The 18,836-nt window shown below is 45.1% G+C and overlaps 1 protein-coding gene across 1 annotated transcript in view; it reads right to left on the bottom strand.

The window, feature by feature from the left end:
* The window catches only part of LOC145342364 (phosphatidylinositol 3,4,5-trisphosphate 5-phosphatase 2-like), a 107,552-nt gene that overhangs the window by 5,900 nt on the left and 82,816 nt on the right, over nucleotides 1-18,836 (bottom strand). The window contains exons 20-25 of the mRNA XM_080187885.1: nucleotides 14,623-14,736; nucleotides 11,820-11,908; nucleotides 9,592-9,679; nucleotides 6,794-6,949; nucleotides 5,598-5,679; nucleotides 2,780-2,926 (exon numbers count right to left, since the gene is read on the bottom strand). Of these exons, the coding sequence (XP_080044011.1) occupies nucleotides 2,780-2,926; nucleotides 5,598-5,679; nucleotides 6,794-6,949; nucleotides 9,592-9,679; nucleotides 11,820-11,908; nucleotides 14,623-14,736 (676 nt within the window). The remainder of the gene's footprint in view (nucleotides 1-2,779; nucleotides 2,927-5,597; nucleotides 5,680-6,793; nucleotides 6,950-9,591; nucleotides 9,680-11,819; nucleotides 11,909-14,622; nucleotides 14,737-18,836) is intronic.

An 18,836-nucleotide genomic window follows, 5' to 3' on the forward strand; every position in this document is an offset into this window, starting at 1 on the left:
CCATAACCAGTGTGTCATTGTGCCACCCCAGGAAATTCAAGACAACAGCATTCACTTCATGCCTCTGTAGATTCTGAACGCCTTCTCAATCTATCTTACATCCATAGCCACTTTTGGAGCTAGTGCCACATTCTGGGCATAGTTTCACAGCATTTTCAGGCAATCTGGATAACACATGGAAAAACAGCTCTTGCTCATGTAACGAGGCTACATGCTGAGGGCACACGTACTTACAGTGCGAATGGCCTAGTGGTATTATCACTAGATCTTTAATCCAGAAAATCAGCTAATGTTCTGGGGACCTGGGTTCGAATCCATGGTGGAATTTGAATTCAATTAAAAAAACATTCTGTAATTAACAATCTATTGATGATCATGAAACCATTGTCAAAAAAACCCATTCGGTCCACTAATGTCCTTTAGCGAAGGAAATCTGCCTTTCTTACCTGGTCTGGCCTACATGTGATTCCAGAGCCACTGCAATGTGGTTGACTCTCAACTGCCCTTCAGAGGCAATTAGTGATGGGCAATAAATGCTGGCCAACCAGGGATGCCCATGTCCACAAATGAATGCACAATATGGATAAAGATTTGCAGTTGTACCTATTGCCACATCTCAACTTCTCCCCAAAAGACCAAGGATGGTGCGGGCACTGCCCCAAGCCTTGGAGGCAAGTGCAGTGTGCATTTATTCATCATGAAACCAGTTCTGGACACGGTGAAATCTCTTTGCTCATGGAGAAAATAAAGCTTTTTTTGTTGCTGGCACAATTGTCAAATTGCTCTGTTTGATTTGGCGGCACAGTGGTTAGCACAGCTGCCCCACAACGCCAGGAACCTGGGTTCAATTCCCGGCTTGGGTCACTGGCTGTGTGGCGCCTACATGTTCTCTCTGTGTCTGTGTGGCTTTCCTCCAAGTACTCTGATTTCCTCCCAGAGTCTGAAAGACATGCTGATTAGGGTGAATTGACCATGTTAAATTCTCCCTCAGTGTCCCCAGACAGGCACCGGGGTGTGGCGACTAGGGGATTTTCACAGTAACTTCATTGCAGTATTAATATAAGCCTACTTATGACACTGATAAATAAACAATACATTTGAGGAACTTTTCACAGCCTGACCTTAGTCTCTGTTGGGTTAACCCAACATGGCCAGTTACCTGTCACCTTTCTTGATGACTGTGTTCACCCTGGGCTCGGAGGGGGAAATAACATCGGCCGGACTTTCCATCTTTGATTGACAGGCAGCTGGTGTGAATGCCATGAGCGTGTGACATGGTCGGACAGCCTGCTAACTGGGCTAGGCTGCTTCATGAGGAATGGGTGCTGAATGGCACCAACGTACATCAAAGCTGCACGTGTGCACAACCATGAAGGTACCGTTCAGGGCTTTCACGAGCTGAACCCTCTGGACACTGCGGCTACACAAGGTAAATCAGACAGGTGCTATGCATCGAACTAAATTACAAAGAAAAGTTAAAGGGATAATTAAATGGCACTATGTCCAGTATGACTCAGTGCCTTGAGAGAAGAAGGAAGAAAAATGAACGGATTAATAGAAGTCATTTGTAAAGCTTTGTTAAAATAAGTGATTTATGGATCTGGAACGGGCTTGGTGTACTGGCCCCAGAACGGATGAATATTTCTAATCGCTGTGTATAGCAAAAGGATATGCCAATGCAGCAAAGCCTCCTGTGGTTTTGTTTTAATGAAACTGTAATTACTTTCAGAGGCCTGTTTGTCTAGGTCACGGGTGTTCCATGTAATGATCTTTCAGCCACTACTGGTTCTGTGGTTCAATAATCAGTACAATAAAAGATGAGGACACTGAGCTCTCCTGGCTACAGTCTGAGCAGTTTATTACACAGGACAAGCCGAAAACAGAAACAGCTCCAGGATTGTTAGACGTTTGCAGAATGCCTTTGCCACATCCCTCCCACCCCGCAACTATTCTCCCCGTTACATCCATTCTGCTCCCTCCATCAATCAGCACAGGGCTCATTGGAAGAATGCTAAAACCAATACCTAAGCAGTCATTTTAGATCATTGTGCCACCTTTTAACCTTTTTTTTAAATTACAGTTTTATTCTCACTGAATTGTACGGTGGTGGTATTGGATAATGAAAGGCTTCTCACTTCAAACACCAAGCAAGCACTCTCAAATCAGACAGAGCAAAGTAGAGGTCACTTCCAACTGTGTACCTTAATCCTGATCTCATAAACATAATCATATTTCCAGTTCCCCATCGCTAGTCAGGAGAATGAAAGTACATAGAACATAGAACATTACAGCGCAGAACAGGCCCTTCAGCCCTCGATGTTGCACCGACCAATTAAGAAAAAAGCCAAGACCCTCTAACCTAAAACAATCCCTTTCCATCCGTAAACCTATCCACGGACCTCTTAAACACCCCCAAACTTGGCGCATCTACACCTGCAGCAGGCAGGGCATTCCATTCCCTCACCACCCTCTGGGTAAAGAACCTACATCTGACATCCGTCCTATAATACGGTTAATTTTATTGCCAAATATTCTCCAGCATGTCCCTATGAATTCAAGATGGCGAGGAACTGAGCTGGGACAGCCCAAAAACATTCGCAAAGAGTGCCACAGAGAAGGTAATGATTCCTTATTTGATGTTGGATTTGGTCTCGGCCGACAAACAAGGCGTGAATCCCCCGCACCATCCATTCCACCAGGGCCCCAGCTGACAATGTGCAAGGAAAGAGGTGAGGGCTCCCTTTCAACCCAATCTCCAATCTGATGGTGATCGACGTACCTTGACGGAATGGCCTCTTCGCTTGCCTTCCCTTTCATTCCCGTGGCGGCACTCCCAGGATAAGTGCCATCATCAGGCCAATTGGAAAACATCGAGCTGAGGACTTCGGACAAAGTAGAACTCTGGCCAAATTTTTTTCCGCTGCCTCTGTGAAATAACAGACCAATGTTCAAACGCCACGAAAATACCTCAACAGTTTCAGACATGGTCAGATTGTCAGCCACTCCCTGGCTGTCCCTCACGTGGGCTCAAATCACAAGTGCCATCCCAGTTTCCTACTGACTTGTCTGTAATTCTTTACAGTCAAAAAACAAAATTACTTTCCAGAGCATTCTTTTTCCCATGCAAACTATTTTAACTTTGAGCCAAAACCTTCTCACAAGATCTCCCAGGATTCTCTCATACGCTCTTATATTCTTCAGTGTGACAAAATAAGAGAGCTCAATTTAATTCCTGGCTTCTACAAAGCCGTTTGATGTTGGCAGAGCAGGATAAACCCTACTGCAAATAGCCTGGATGCCTCTGTGGTGGGGAAGGGACTGAGACATGACGGTTGGGGTTCCTACGCCTAACCCCTACTGGAGAGCGCCCACGTGGGAATATTGTAGTATTTTCAACCCTCCAGGATTTGCCAGGAGTCTGCAGGAATTGAAGAGCAATGTGTGTGCAACCCTCAATAAAAACCATTAAAAATAATCCTTTTGTCATTTTCTTCGAATCATATATATTGAAAATTTTGGAGCGGGGGGGGCGGGGTGGTGGAAAAGTCCTTTTGGCCCAATCCATCATGCAAACCAGCTTCCCATCCATTGACTCTGTCTACACTTCCCCTGCCTCAGCAAAGCAGGTAGCATAATTAAGGACCGCACGCACCCTGGACATTCTTTCTTCTTCCTTCGGAAAAAAGATACAAAAGTCTGAGGTCATGTACTAACCGACTCAAGAACCACTTCTTCCCTGCTGCTGTCAGGATTTTGAGTGGACTTACCTTGCATTAAGTTGATCTTTCTCTACACCCTCGCTATGACCGTTACACTACATTCTGCACTCTCTTGTTTCCCTCTGTCTGAACAGTATGCTTTGTCTGCATTGCGGTCAAGTAACAATACTTTTGCTGTATGTTAATACATGTGACAAGAATAAATCAAATCAAATCAAAATCAAGTCAACCATCACCCAGTTGGCTCATGGGTCCTTTTACTTTCCTATTGATGTAGGAGGGCAGCATGTCACAAGGATGGATGTGTTAGCAGGAACCTGAGAGTGACTCATGGGATGAAACAGGGTGGTACAGTGGCGCAGTGGTTAGCGCTGCTGCCTCACAGCACCAGGGACCCGGGTTCGATTCCTGGCTTGGGTCACTGTCTATGTGAAGTTTGCACATTCTCCCCATGTCTGCATGGGTTTCCTCCAGGTGCTCTGGTTTCCTCCCACAGTTCAAAGATGTGTGAGTTAGGTTGATTGGCTGTGCTAAATTGACCCTTTGTGACAGGGGACCTAGCTAGGGTAAATACAGGGGGTTGTGGGGATAGGGCCTGGGTGGGATTGTGGTTGGTGCAGAATGGCTTCCTTCTGCACTGTGGGGATTCTATGAAACTTCCAGGAATACATTTAATCACAGTTGGCAACTTTAGAATACTGGGTAAGGACAGAATTGGGCTTTGCTGATGTTGGCGCTGTCACCAAGTAGCCTGCAGATGCTCAGCACCTGGGCGTTACATAAGCAATAGCTGTTTTCCCATGTGTTGTCCAGATGGCACAAAAATGGTCTGAAACTATGCCCAGAATGAGGCACCAGCTGCAAAACTGGCTATGGATATATAAGATAGACTGAGAAGGCTTTCAGCATCTAGAGGGGCATGAAGAAGATGAAGTGGATGCTCACGTCTTGAATTTCCCGGGACGGCATGGTGGCACAGTGGTTAGCACTGCTGCCCACAACGTCAGGGCCTTGGGTTCGATTCCTGCCTTGGATCACTGTCTGTGTGAAATTTGCACGTTCTCCCTGTGTCTGCATGGGTTTTTCCTCTGGTCGCTCTGGTTTCCTCCCACATTCTGAAAGATGTGCTGTTCAGGTGCATTAACCCGAATGGGCGCCGGGCTGTGGTGACTAGGGGCATTTCACAGTAACTTCATTGCAGTGTTAATGTAAGCCTTACTTTTGACTAATAAATCAACTTTAATTTTTAATTTACTCCCCATGCCTGTGTGGGTTTCCTCCGCATGCTCCGGTTTCCTCTCACAATCCAAAGATATGCGGGTTAGGTGGGTTAGGTAGGGTAAGTGCATGGGGTTATGGGAATAGGGCCTGGCTGGGATTATGGTCAGTACAGACTCGATGAGCCAAATGGCCTCCTTCTGCATGGCAGGATTCTATGATTCTTGGTCACCACCCTGAAGCCAGAGAATACAATTTGAGGGGTAGGGGAGGGTGGGGGTGCTACTTCACATCAAGATTGGCTGATCGGGAGATTCTCCCACTCTTACTGACCATCGTGGGTACATTGGAAGGATTTATAGCTTGATAGTCAACCTACATGGCCACATTATGAACATACCTTCCTTGGCCATCAGGACCTGCAGTGATGTCCAAACCTGATACTCTGGTTGAGGCAGGGTCATGACCCAATGTGCCACATGAACTCCATTAAAAGAAGAGAAAAAAATCATATTTTCCTTCAAAATTTGCAGTATTTCGCAAATCGCGTGGCCCTTATCCATACCAGGCCCCTGCCACGTTTAGTTTTGAACTGAAAAGAACATGCAAGTCACTATAAATTTCTCTTCCAAGACTGACCCCGCAAAGCAAGCAGCTTACCCAGCATTCTCCTGCATTGGTTTGGAAGATACGGATTTATCCTTTTGGAATCGGTTTCCATCTCTTTCTGAACTGATCCATTCTATTACAAATTATGAGAAAAAGTATCAATAGGTTGTGAAGACAGTACTAAGTCTTCTGTCAAGCAGTGGAAAAACTGTTGGAATAACCTATCCCTGTTCTCAATCTATGAAAATTTACAGAAACAAACCTTTGCCGATGTTTTGTGGCTGGATGTTATGTGGGCAGCATGGTGGTACAGTGGTTAGCATTGCTGCCTCTCAGTGCCAGGGACCTGGTTTAATTCCAGCCGTGATGTAGAAATGTCGGTGTTGGACTGTAAGAAGTCTCACAACACCAGGTTTAAGTCCAACCAGTTTATTTGATAGTAAACCCACAAGCTTTCTGAAACGGTGTCTCTTCGTCAGGTGTGTGGAAGGTTCAACCTTCCAACGGGACACCATCTCCGAAAGCTTGTGGGATTGCTATCAAATAAACTGGTTGGACTCTAACCTGGTGTTGTGAGACTTCTTACTGTACCTACTTTAATTCCAGCCTCAGGTGACTGTGTGGAGTTTTGCACGTTCTCTCGTTGTCTGTGTGGGTTTTCTCTGGGTGCTCCGGTTTCCTCCCACTTTCCAATGATGTATGGATTAGGTGGATTGGCCATTATAAATTGCTCCTTAGTGTCAGGGGATTTAGTAGGGTAAAGGCATGGGATTACGAGGAAAGGGCCTGGGTGAGATTGTTGTTGGTGCAGGCTTGATGGGCTGAATGGCCTCCTTCTGCACTGTAGGGATTCTTTGATTATCTGTCTGCTCAAATCCAAATTGGGAACAAGAGGATCCAAGATGACTATGTTGGAAGGAAGGATTTGAGGATGACATTACTGGGATAACGACTAGCAGCATTACTGTGTTCACACTTGTAATTGTCCACCATGGGCTGATAGGCCATTCTTAGCATGAATATAAGGGGGCAGAGATAATTCGGAACATCACCTCCAGGGCAAATTGGTGGATCTTTTTTTAAAACAAAATTGCAAACAGGTCAGCTATCTAATTATTGTTCACTGTGTAGATGATTCATTGGATTTTGAGACATTAACAGAAAGAAATGAATGTATGGATGACAATTGCTATCATTTCACTGAAATAGTCCAAAATCTCAGTGATGGAATATACTGAGGAACTCACCGTAAAGACGTTCCCGAGTTCGCTTACGTTCAGCAGGAACAACAACCCTCATCGTTACACGGATAGATCCAGACTCATCACCCAGGTGGGACAGACCCGTCTCAAATCTTTGTGGTGTGTTACCAATCAGGGGCTTCAGAGCAACACAGCACTCTCCTGCAAATAAGGAACAGGAATGCACAGAGGTCAGATTGTAAGCCTCCTGAAAAGTATGAGCTGTTGGATTCTCCCGAGGAGGTTCACAAGAATGATCCCTGGAATGAAGAGTATGTCGTACAAGGAACGGTTGAGGACTTTGGGTATATACTCATTGGAGTTTAGAAGGATGAGGGGGGATCTTATTGAAATTTACAGGATCCTGCGAGGTCTGGGTAGAGTGGATGTGGAGAGGGTGTTTCCACTAGTAGGAAAAACTAGAACCAGAGGGCACAACCTCAGGCTAAAGGGACAATCCTTTAAAACAGAGATGAGATATTTCTTCAGCCAGAGAGTGGTGAATCTGTGTAACTCTTTGTCTCAGAAAGCTGTGGATGCTAGGTCATTAAGTGTCTTTAAGACAGAGATAGATAGGTTCTTGATTAATAAGGGGATCAGGGGTTATGGGGAAAAGCTGAAGGATGGGGATGAGAAAAATATCAGCCATGATTGAATGGCAGAGCAGACTCAATGGTCCGAGTGGCCAAATTCTGCTCCTTTGTCTTATGGAATAATACATGCTCTTACGTAGCATTATAAGAGATTTATGTACAGTTATCAGATCTTTCGTTGAGTCAATGTTTTGATTGAGACCTACTGGTTAGAGGTATCTCTGCAGCAGGTACTTTGGCCTGGATTTTAAAGTGGAGGCATAGATTTCATAAGATGTATCTGAAATGGTCAATGTGCAGAATGTGGACCCTAATTCCCGCTTGTACAGCTCGGGCCAACTGAATTTCCCACGCGACTCCAAGGACAGAGTCTAGGCTCCTTATCAGTCTTTACAAGGAGCCCAATGCTTGTTTTAGATGCCTGAAGAATGCCACAATTCAATATTGAGTCAGATGTCTTTCAAGCTGCTGTGATATGCATAACTTCGGTCCTTGGGATGCACCTCTGTTTTATCCATCTTACCCCCACAAGAGGGAGCAACAGAGCTCAGTTTCTACTCCGAGGACCTTTGTTGAGCAGAGCTCCCCGTGAGCAATGCAGATTTGTAAAATTGCTCTGAAGAACCAAGACATATACAGAGACCAAGAGGTAGAGAGCGGCTGGGTCACAGGACTGGAAGCTCTTCTTGCAGGATAGAATGTCACAGCGAGAGTGGGGCTGGAGGTGACAGTGTGGAATATCTTTTCTCTAGGACAGCATGAGGGCACAGTGGTGATAGAAACAGAACGTTCACAGAGCACGTAGAAACCACAGTGCTCCAATTTCCTCCCACAGTCTAAAGATGTGCAGGTTAGGTTGACTGGCCATGCTAAATTGACTCTAACGTCAGGGGGATTAACAGGGTGAAAGTGTGGGGTTACGAGAATAGGGCCTGGGTGAGGTTGTGGTCAGTATAGGCTCAATGGACCAAATGGCCTTCTGCACTGTAGGCATTCTATTCATCACCGACAAAATATCAGTTGAATCTCAAGTGTAACTTCAATATAGTAGAGCATGGGACATAATGTTGGTGTTGTTGTTGCTGCTTTCACTTTAAGGAGAAAGGACACTAGTGGATGAATAATGTAGCAACAAGCTCCCAATTTCTATTGATTATTGTGCCTGAACCCAGTTAGATATATGGCCCCTAATGCAAACAGATGAGAAATTCATGACAATTAGAGTCCAATGGGTCAATTAAGAATTTAGTTTAAGGTTTCTGGATGAGTATATGGGATCTAATGGGATTGGGAGTTACAGATAGTTCGATGGCTTGATAGGTATAGATGTGATCGGCGCAACTTGTGGGCCAAAGGGCCTGTTTGTGCTGTAGTGTTCTATGTTCTATGTTATTTATTTATTAGCACCACAAGAAGGCTTACATTAACACTTCAGTGAAGTCATTGTGAAAATCCCCTAGCCACCACACTCTAGAGCCTGTCCGTGTATGCTGAGGGAGAATTTATCATGGCCCAATGAACCTAACTGGCACATCTTCCAGACTTTCTGGTCAAGGGCACTTTCCACCTCATTTTACCTGAAAGTTACTGCCTGTCCATGATTGGCCCCTTGTTGTGTTGCCTGACCTGCCACTGTCTCCTGCCCCACCTTCTCCACCACCACAACCACTAGAGCTGTTGCTGACCACAAATTGAAAACCTTGCAATGGGTGAGCGAGGTACAATAGCAGTTCAGTCAGTTATTACAATAGTGCCTAAGGCCTCATTTCAGGCAAGCCTCGGGCCTACCAGTTCCACTGTTTGTGCGCCTTACTGCCCCTGCAAACAGACCGTAAACAATTTCATCCTGTGAAAACTCACATGATCTGCATGGGGAATCATTAATTGACCTCCCAGTTGACCTTACTGAATATGAATTCCCTGGGGATTGGTAATGAGTCAATCAAATGGAGCTTGTATTCTAAACCCTAAATAAAGCAAGACTCTGAGAGGGCCCATTAACCTTTTAGTCCCAGCTGGGACCTGTTGAGTTGAATGCAGGCTCCTGGTTATTCATTTGTGCAATAAAAACATGGTTCCTTCACAGCCAACTCTTGGAGTTATTAAACACACTTTTATGATTTGCTACCTTTCCATTTTTTGTGTTTTCCCAAATATCTTTGTGATATTTAACTTTTCTGCTTTTGGAAAGATAACTTGTCTTTAACTTACCATAGGATTCATATCCATCTGTGGATTTGATGGTTAGCAGGAGGTGTTGGTCTTGCAAGTATTCAATATCAGACAGAATTGGAGAGAGCTATTAAAAATATCAACACTGAACAGTAAGACATGGCAAAGAGTTCAATAAGGTTAAAATAGTCATGACAGATTATCTGGGAATTAGACTGGCTTTGCTTTGAGTCAGTGTCTAAATCCCTGTCTCTATCAGCCTTTCATTATAAGTCGAAAAGTGGAATCAGAATTTAAATAACATCCGTGGTTTTGCATTCTATAATTTCTAAAGGGCTCTGATGAATTGGAAAGATTTTGAATTCTATTGATGTTAAGTTAACAGAAATAGACTTGTCCCAATAAAGGGAATTCTATTCTGTATCTAACCCACATCTCATCCATATGTATCTGACAGAACAATTTTACTCTGCATCAAGTATGTGCTATACTTAATTTGAGTTGTCCTCAATGAAATACCTTACCATATACTCCAGCACAAATTTATCTTACGTTTAATCAAACCTGTCCATCCCCTAATCCCTGAGTCTTTGACTGACCGCTGCTGTAGACATTTTGGTCGCATTAGCCAGAAAATTATCATTCAGCAAGACCTCCTGGCCAAAAAAAATAGCTTCGGTAGCTGGTTTCAAAAAGACTAATAACAATGGAATTTTCCCACGCCCTGCTTTAACCCACCCCCCTCCTCCTCTGGCCATGCACCCCCAACCCCTCCCAAACCCCCCACCCCCACAATTCCATGTCTGTCCACCAAATAGTGGGACTTAGCTAAATTGCCAGGTAATTTAAGGCAATTGGAGCCATAATGCGTTTCAAACACAATGAAAGGCTTCCTTGAATCTCCTGTGCACCAGCAGGATCAAGTGCAAAGTGTGCGCTGGTCATTCTATGTGCCTGACATTTCATTGCCCCATCTCGTCGGCTGCGCATTGTCAGCCCCCATGTTGTAAGAAATGACCACCAGTCGATGACTAAATCCATTAAGCCGCAAAGTGCAGCAACTGTGATACAACGTGACAATTCTAGGTTCACTCCAATCAAGCCAATATTCTGCTTACCTCAGGTTCTGACACGCCTCCCAGGTCACAATTAAATGGAGTGAACTATTCTTAAAAAGGTTAATGCACGGCTGGGCAAAGTTAAATCCGAGATCAGTTTGTGCTGGAGTATATGAATGCAAAGTATGTTCGCTTTTGCACGAGCCCAGCTTATTATTAAACATAGCAGTCTCCCCAGTCTCGCTTTTGCAAATTAAAATTCCCAGGTGACCAGCCCGAAACTGGGCTAAGTCGGGTCAGAAAATGGAAGAGTGGTTTTCCTATCTTAATTCTTCTGGTCGAAGCCGCTGTTGATGAATCAGGAGAAACAGTCAGGTTGATTTTCTCCAGATTACAACAGAAAGCCATGTGTGGTTCCTCTAGCAAGCTCTGGCTCTGGTCAGTAAACTCCACACAGACCAAGGAATTGAAACTTGTCCAAGTGACTCAGCGGCAATCTATTGCATTCACCGCACCACATTCACAGCTTCCACGTGTGGTCTCCCCTGTGCTGAAGAGAGCTACATGCAGACTGGGTGACTGCTTTGCTGGACACCTTCACTCCGTCCACAAACATGACCCCCGACCTTCCTGTTGCTTGCCATTCCAACTCAGCACCTCGCTCCCATGCCCATGTGTCCGTCCTTGGCCTGCTGTAATGCTCCAGTGAAGCCCAACGCAAACTGGAGAAGTAGCACCTCATCTTCCGATTAGCATTTTACAGCCCTCAGCATTCATACTGAGTTCAGCAACTTTAGACCGTGACCTTTCTTCTCCACCTAATCTTGTTTTTATATATCCCAAACGTTTTTGTTGTAACCCTCCCCCACTGGGCCATCTGTCACTTGTCCTTAAGTTTTGCTCCCTCTTTATCACTAGTTCCCATTAATCATTGACCTTCTACTCTGTTTCAGCTAACCCCCAATACTCCCCTAACCCCACCTCTTACACAGCATATTATCCACAATATTTTTCCCACACTTCAGCTCTAAACACGAGTCACGCAGACTCGAAACATTAACTCTGTTTTCTCTCTCTATAGGTGCTGCCAGCCCTGCAGAGTTTTTCGAACATTCTCTGCTCTCAAACCCTGTCGAGTTTACCATAACTGACTGTTTTGTTGCATTTCCGGTTCATTATAATTTCAGTGAGACAAATGCCATCACCTACCATTGGCAACTGATGCGCAGCCCATTCAACTCGCAGGAATCCATGTTTAATGCAGTACTGGGTACCATTATCCAAACTTTTCTTAAATTCTGCAGAGACAAAGTCACATTTTGGAAAAGTGCACATTACTAAAAGACTTTGCATGTTCTTTCTGTTAGGCTAATTGGCTGTGTAAGAGCTTTGTCATGAAGCTGCAAAAAGGGATTTTGCACATGCACATAATACGCTAATTACTCATGTGTGCATCTCTTTGCTGCATTCACTTCAGGTGCATTTAAACGGCAGAGTCAGGTTTTTAAAGATCTTGGGACAAGATTTTGCCCAATGAGAACTGTCACTGTTACAAAGGAATAAACGCACTGAGACAAACAGACACAGTGCAGAAGAGGCCCTTCGGCCCATCGAGCCTGCACCGACGAATGAAATGCCCTGATCTGCCCACCTAATCCCATTTGCCAGCACTTGACCCTTGACCTTGAACGCTATGATGTGCCAAGTACTCATCCAGGCACTTCTTAAAGGATGTGAGGCATCCCGCCTCCTCCCAGGCAGCGCATTCCAGACTGTCAACACTCTCTGAATAAAAAAACTTTGCCACTATAATGATTCTAAACCTGATACAGAACAAATTCCTCTTTCATATGACTGTATGGATTCTTTTCTGGTTGCCTCAATTTGTGTTAAATCCAGAACTCAATGATGCTGTTACAACACCCAAAGATGTGTGGGTTAGGTTGATTGGCCACGCTAAAAAATTGCCCCTTAGTGTCCTGAGATACATAGGTTAGAGGGATTAATGGATAGATATGTAGGGATAAAGGGGTAGGGCCTGGGTGGGATTGTGGTCGGTGCAGACTCGATGGGCCAAATGGCCTCTTTCTGCACTGTAGGGATTCTATTTCTATGATTCTAACAACACAAGAGATGGACAGAAACGTGCTAACACCTACTGTATGGAAAGGGTTAACCAAACTACCCCCTGATCTTACACTGCCATTGATTTTTTTATATAAGTCAATTTAGATGCAGTTGTCCACTGAACAGTTGAATTGAGACTGACTTTAAAGCAAGAATCAATTTAGACAAGAGGCTTAATTAAAAGACATTCTAATTTGTTATGCAGGGAACTTTAATTAATTGGTAACGAGTCGTGCACAACATGCAGCAGCACTCATTACATGTTCCTTGTGGTCTACACTAATCTTTCCTGCGGCCTACTCACTAACCCCTCCTGCCACACCTCCCCTATGCCCGCTTCTTCTCCCCCCCTCACCCCCACCCACCTCTTCCCCCTTCACTTTCTCTCTTGCTCACCAAGGGCAGCATTTAATTGAGACCTTGGAGTTCTGGAAAACTAGCAAGCAGCCTACAGGGTCTCTTTCCGGGAAGGCACTTAACTGGACAGCAGTTGGCCTTCCCCAGATGAATGACCCTGGGAGTTGGGTGAGGGGAGGGGGGTACATATCCCACCCAATGAGCGCTACTAGCCAGAGGACTATATCTTTATTGAGTGTCACCAGCGAGGCTGTAGCTTCTGCAGTTTGACGCCCATCCAAAGCCTATCATCATTGCTGGATTCCCTGTCAAAGGTAAGTGATGGCAGGTGGGAATGGAGTCTCATGGTAGTTGTTGTGGAGAAGGGATGAGGGGGTGCCATTTGTAAGGGGAGGGGATGGCTCTGAGCAGCTTCCCAGTCCCTCGATCAGGCACTGGATGTCTTTCAGTGAGAAACCCATCCATGACTCTTCTTCAAACCCTGCTCCCTGGCACCCTCTCCTTTGCAAAGAGCAAAGAAAATTACAGCAAAGGAACAGGCCCTTCAACCACCACCCCCCCCAACTCAATCCCTTTCCTCTCCGCAAAGCCTGCACTGTAAAACCCCCTAACATTCCAGGGACCATATCCTTCTATTCCCATCCTATTCATGTAACTATCAAGATGCTCCTTAAAACTCACTATTATATCTGCTTCCACTACCTCCCCCGGCAGAGAGTTCCAGGCACCCACCACTCTCTGTGTAAAAAACTTGCCTCGTACATTTCCTTTAATCCTTACCCCTCGCACCTTATACCTGTGCCCCCGGCGATTGATTCTTCCACCCTAGGGAAAAGCTTCTGACTATCCACTCTTTCCCACCTTTCACTTTGTTACACCTTTCACCAACACACTTCATTGGGTAGCAAACAGTGGTGAAAAGTGATCAACTGGGGAAAAAAAACTGATAGAAAATTTTCCCTCTGCCCAGAGGCATTGAGGCCAATTGTAGTGACTCTGGACGCAGATAGTTTACCATAAACGAAGCATGAATCATATGTCTTTGAGGACAGCGCAGTGTCACGGTGAGGACAGCATGATGACACAGTGGTTAAAACTGCTGCTTCACAGCACCAGGGACCCAGGTTTGATTCCCGGCTTGGGTCACTGTCTGTGTGGAGTTTGCATGTTCTCCCTGTGTCTGCATGGGTTTCCTCCAGGCGCTCCAGTTTTCTCCCACAGTCCAAAGACGTGCAGGTTAGATGGATTGGCCATGTTAAATTGACCCTTAGTGTCAGGGGGCTAGCTAAGGTAAATGCATGGGGTTATGGAGATAGGGGACAGGGGATGGGATGGGATTGTGGTCAGTGCAGACTCGATGGGCTGAACGGCCTCCTTCTGCACTATAGGCATTCTATGATCTATGATTCTGTGCGTGGGGGGTTCTGTATCAGAGTGGTTGCTGAAGTCACTGAGCCACTAGGGACGCTTAAATGGATAACATTGTCCTGTAAATTGGCTGAAATGTAAGTATTAAATGCATGCAAACCTTCCAAACAGCTGGAATGAAATTCAATGAAAAACTTGGTTTTGCATGTTGTCTTCACGATGGCTTCGATCATTTCAAACTCAATGCATGCCTGTCCATAGCTGTTACAGGGGCCTGCACACAAAAAGAATATATAAAATTCACTAAACATGAAAAAATCTCAGTAGCAGCAATTACTTGCTCTAACTCATCAGTACACAAGCTTATACCATTTCATATACATACTAGCCTTAAAAAATAGGCATCATGGAGTGTGTGTGTGTGTGTGTGTGTGTGTGTGTGTGTGTGTGTGTGTGTGTGTGTGTGTGTGTGTGTGTGTGTGTGTGTGTGTAATATGCCCACCAAGTCGATGCATGTCATTACTGGAAAATGCTGGAAAATGAAACAATGGGTGGGATTTTCTGCACAGTCCTGCAGTGTGTCTTACAGGGGGCAGAGGTGATCCGCTGTTTGCCAGTGGTGGAATCTTCCAGTCCCGCCGCTGTCAATGGGTTTTCCCAGTGATCACACCCTATGCAGCTGGGATCAGTGGGATTGGAAATACCAGCCAGTGGAAAAATCTTGGCCAATACCAGCATTATGTAATTCTGGACCAAGATTACGATGGTCAGATATAGAATTAAAAAGTAAGTGAGAGGTTTCAGCAACATTAACTTTTCTCATGGATCGTTAATGGCCGTATACTCTTCATATTACTCATTTCTCTGTTTCTGCAGAACCAAATCTAATAGTCACTTCATCATTTTTGTCTTGAGTAATTCTCAGTAATTCGAGACCTCTCTGATTTCCATTATAATTTCCTAATTTTAACTAGTGCTTCTTTAAAATCATTCCTATCTTCGTAAATTCCATTGCAATCTTGAAAGTAATCAATTATGGGGCCAAGGAAGACAAACCTAATATCCTTTAATACTTTCTCATTACTTGATGTCTAATACCTGCAACCACCCTTGTTGCTCACCTCTGTATTGTTGGGGATCAGGTCAGAAACTCCCAAGCTATACTATGAAATTAGCCTAATGTTTTCTTAATTTTGGCATTATGATGAACATGCAATACTTCACTCCAGGTATGATTTGATTGACCCACTTGGAAGCTTTTATCGAAACAAACATTATTTAAGAACACAGTTGAATAGAACAAAAAGAATTAACATTTCTTAGCAATTAAAATATTTAAACATGACAAAATATAATTCTTAACAGCTATCCAACTATTCTAATGTAAACAGTACTCTCATAGACATACATTCCTCTTGAGAATCAGCACAAAACAGATATAAGAACATAAGAACATAAGAAATAGGAGCAGGAGTAGGCCATCTAGCCCTTCGAGCCTGCCCCGCCATTCAATAAGATCATGGCTGATCTGTCGTGGCTCAGTTCCAGAATGCTGCCAGGATAGTTTCCTGGAACAGTGTGTGTTGGAGCCGACGAGGGAGCGAGCTATCTTGGATCTGGTGCTATGTAATGAGGCGGGTAGAATTAGGAACCTTGCGGCGAAGGAACCTCTTGGGGAGAGTGATCATTGTATGGTGGAGTTTCTGGTGCAGATGGAGGAGGAGAAAGTGGGTTCCCGGACGCGCATCCTTTGTTTGAACAGAGGGGAGTACGGTAGGATGAGAGAAGAATTGGCGAATGTGGACTGGGGGAGCGCGTTGGAAGGTAGGTCTGCTGAGGAGCAGTGGAGGATCTTTAAGGAGATCTTTCTTGGTGCTCAGCAGAAATTTATTCCGATGGTCAAAAAGGACCGTAGGAGGAGAGGTAATAAGCCGTGGATAACGAAGGAGGTGAAGGAAAGTGTTAAATTAAAAGCGGAGGCATTTAGAGTAGCTAAGAGTAGTGGGCGAGAAGAGGATTGGGAGAGGTTTAAATGTCAACAAAGATTGACAAAGAAGATGATAAAGAAGGGTAGGAGAAACTATGAAGCTGGGCTAGCGCTTAATATAAAAAAGGATAGCAAGAGTTTTTATAAATATATAAAAAGGAAGAGGCTGGCTAGGGTGAACATTGGTCCCTTAGAGGATGAGAAGGGGGACTTAGTGGTAGGGGATGGGGATATGGCTGAGGTCCTGAATAACTTTTTTGTTTCTGTCTTCACGGAGGAGGACGTGAATAATTTGCCGGGTGTTAGAGATGGAAAGGTGGTAGGACTGGAGGGTCTTAATGACATTACTGTTACTAGAGAGGAGGTGCTCGACAGACTGGAGGGATTGATTGTGGACAAGTCGCCAGGACCGGATGGAATGCATCCGAGGGTTCTGAAAGAAATGGCGGAGGTAATAGTGGATGCCTTGGTGGTTATTTTCCAGACGTCGCTGGATTCCGGGGAAGTGCCGGAAGATTGGAAAGCAGTTAATGTTACGCCGTTGTTTAAGAAGGGTGCCAGGCAAAAGGCAGGGAATTATAGGCCGGTTAGTTTAACGTCTGTTGTAGGTAAAATGTTAGAATCCATCATCAAGGAGGAAATAGCGAGGCATCTTGAGAGGAATTGCTTGATAGAGCAGACGCAGCAGTAGTTATCTCTGGGCTACTGCCTGAACCGAGTGCAGACGGGCGTAGGGTAGATAGGATTAAGGAAGTGAATGGGTGGCTCAGGGATTGGTGTGGGAGGAATGGGTTTGAATTTATGGGGCATTGGCATCAGTATTGGGGTAGGTGGGACCTGTTCGGGCGGGATGGGGTGGGCCTGAACCGTGCTGGGACCAGAGTGCTGGCGAATAAAGAGGACTGTAGACAGGGCTTTAAACTAATTGGGGGGGGAGGGTGCGAGGGTAGGTGACATTACGGGGTCTAAAGTTGAGGAGAGGGTACAGGTAAGGGAAGAGGCCGAGGATGTCCCAATAATAGAGGGAGTAGGGGGCATGAGTATGGTTGGTGGCGTTACGGCAAATAGGGTCCAGGTGAAGGCTGGGAAGAAGGCACTTTACCTGAATGCACGAAGCATTCGGAATAAAGTGGATGAGCTGGTGGCGCAGATCAGCACAAATGGATATGATCTGGTGGCCATTACAGAGACATGGCTGCAAGGTGACAGGGACTGGGAGCTGAATGTCCAGGGGTATCAAGTGTTTAGGAAGGATAGGCGGGAGGGAAAAGGGGGGGGGTGTAGCTCTGCTGATTAAGGATAGCATCAGGGTGGTAGCAAGGGATGATATTGGAGCCAAGGAGCAGAAAGCGGAATCGTTGTGGGTAGAGATTAGGAACAGCAAAGGGAGGAAGACGCTGGTGGGTGTCGTCTATAGGCCCCCGCATAATGATCTGGAGGTGGGGCGGGCTGTTAACGTGCAAATAAGTGCAGCGTGCAGGAATGGGACAGCCGTAGTTATGGGGGATTTCAATCTACATATAGATTGGTCGACCCATATGCTCACATAGGCGCTACATTTCCAGATTTTTAACCCCTCTGGACAAATACAGAGAGACACCTGTTTTCTGACTCTCATACAGCAGTCTCCTGAGAAAGAACCACCCCCAAACAGCAGAATTTCAAAAGAGACTCATTTCCTGGTAGATCCCAGTCTCAAAATCCAAAGCAAGATAAAAGTCAGTGGTCAGTAGCCCACCATCTCACTTGCCATGGAATCGGCATGGGCAGAGGCCCAATAGCGGAAATCTCCTTTGACCTAGGGCAAGAATTTCTGGTCTTGCCTCAGCGAGCCTATAAAATCCCGCCCAATGACTCTCGAAAGATCCTAAGAAGCAAACTGAGTTTGATTTCTCTGCGTAAGCTAGCTTCTCCAGTCACATGATTTTACAGTCACTCAATCTAATCAAGTTCCAGTCTGCAAAACCCCAGGAGAAAACACTAATATAAAAGAGTAGCATTTGTCTCGATTAAAACAAACACTCGAGCAATTAAGGCCAATTACACTGCTGCAGTAACAACAGAGGCTGTGGGTTACAGACTAAAAGGCAACGATGTGAGAACAAACTGTTAAAAAAATCCTGCACAGAAACATGACTCAAATACATTTCATAAAGGCACTGTATCATCACAGTATTGTCCAAGCATGATAATACCTTCCCTCAATTTCATACTAACTGCACAGAGTATTCAGTAATATAATCTCTCCTGACCTGTGCTCAATGGGAGGCCATGGAGGAGGATCCTGTTAAAAAATGATGAAAGGACAGGATGGAGTGTGAGCCACCTTCCTGTCATCATTTTACCAGCAGTATGGAAGGTGGAGAACAGCCCTTCCCCCTCCCCAC

The sequence above is a fragment of the Carcharhinus amblyrhynchos genome, chromosome 4, assembly GCF_965287045.1.
Source record: "Carcharhinus amblyrhynchos chromosome 4, sCarAmb.v2.hapA, whole genome shotgun sequence".
Classification (NCBI taxonomy): Eukaryota; Metazoa; Chordata; class Chondrichthyes; order Carcharhiniformes; family Carcharhinidae; genus Carcharhinus; species Carcharhinus amblyrhynchos.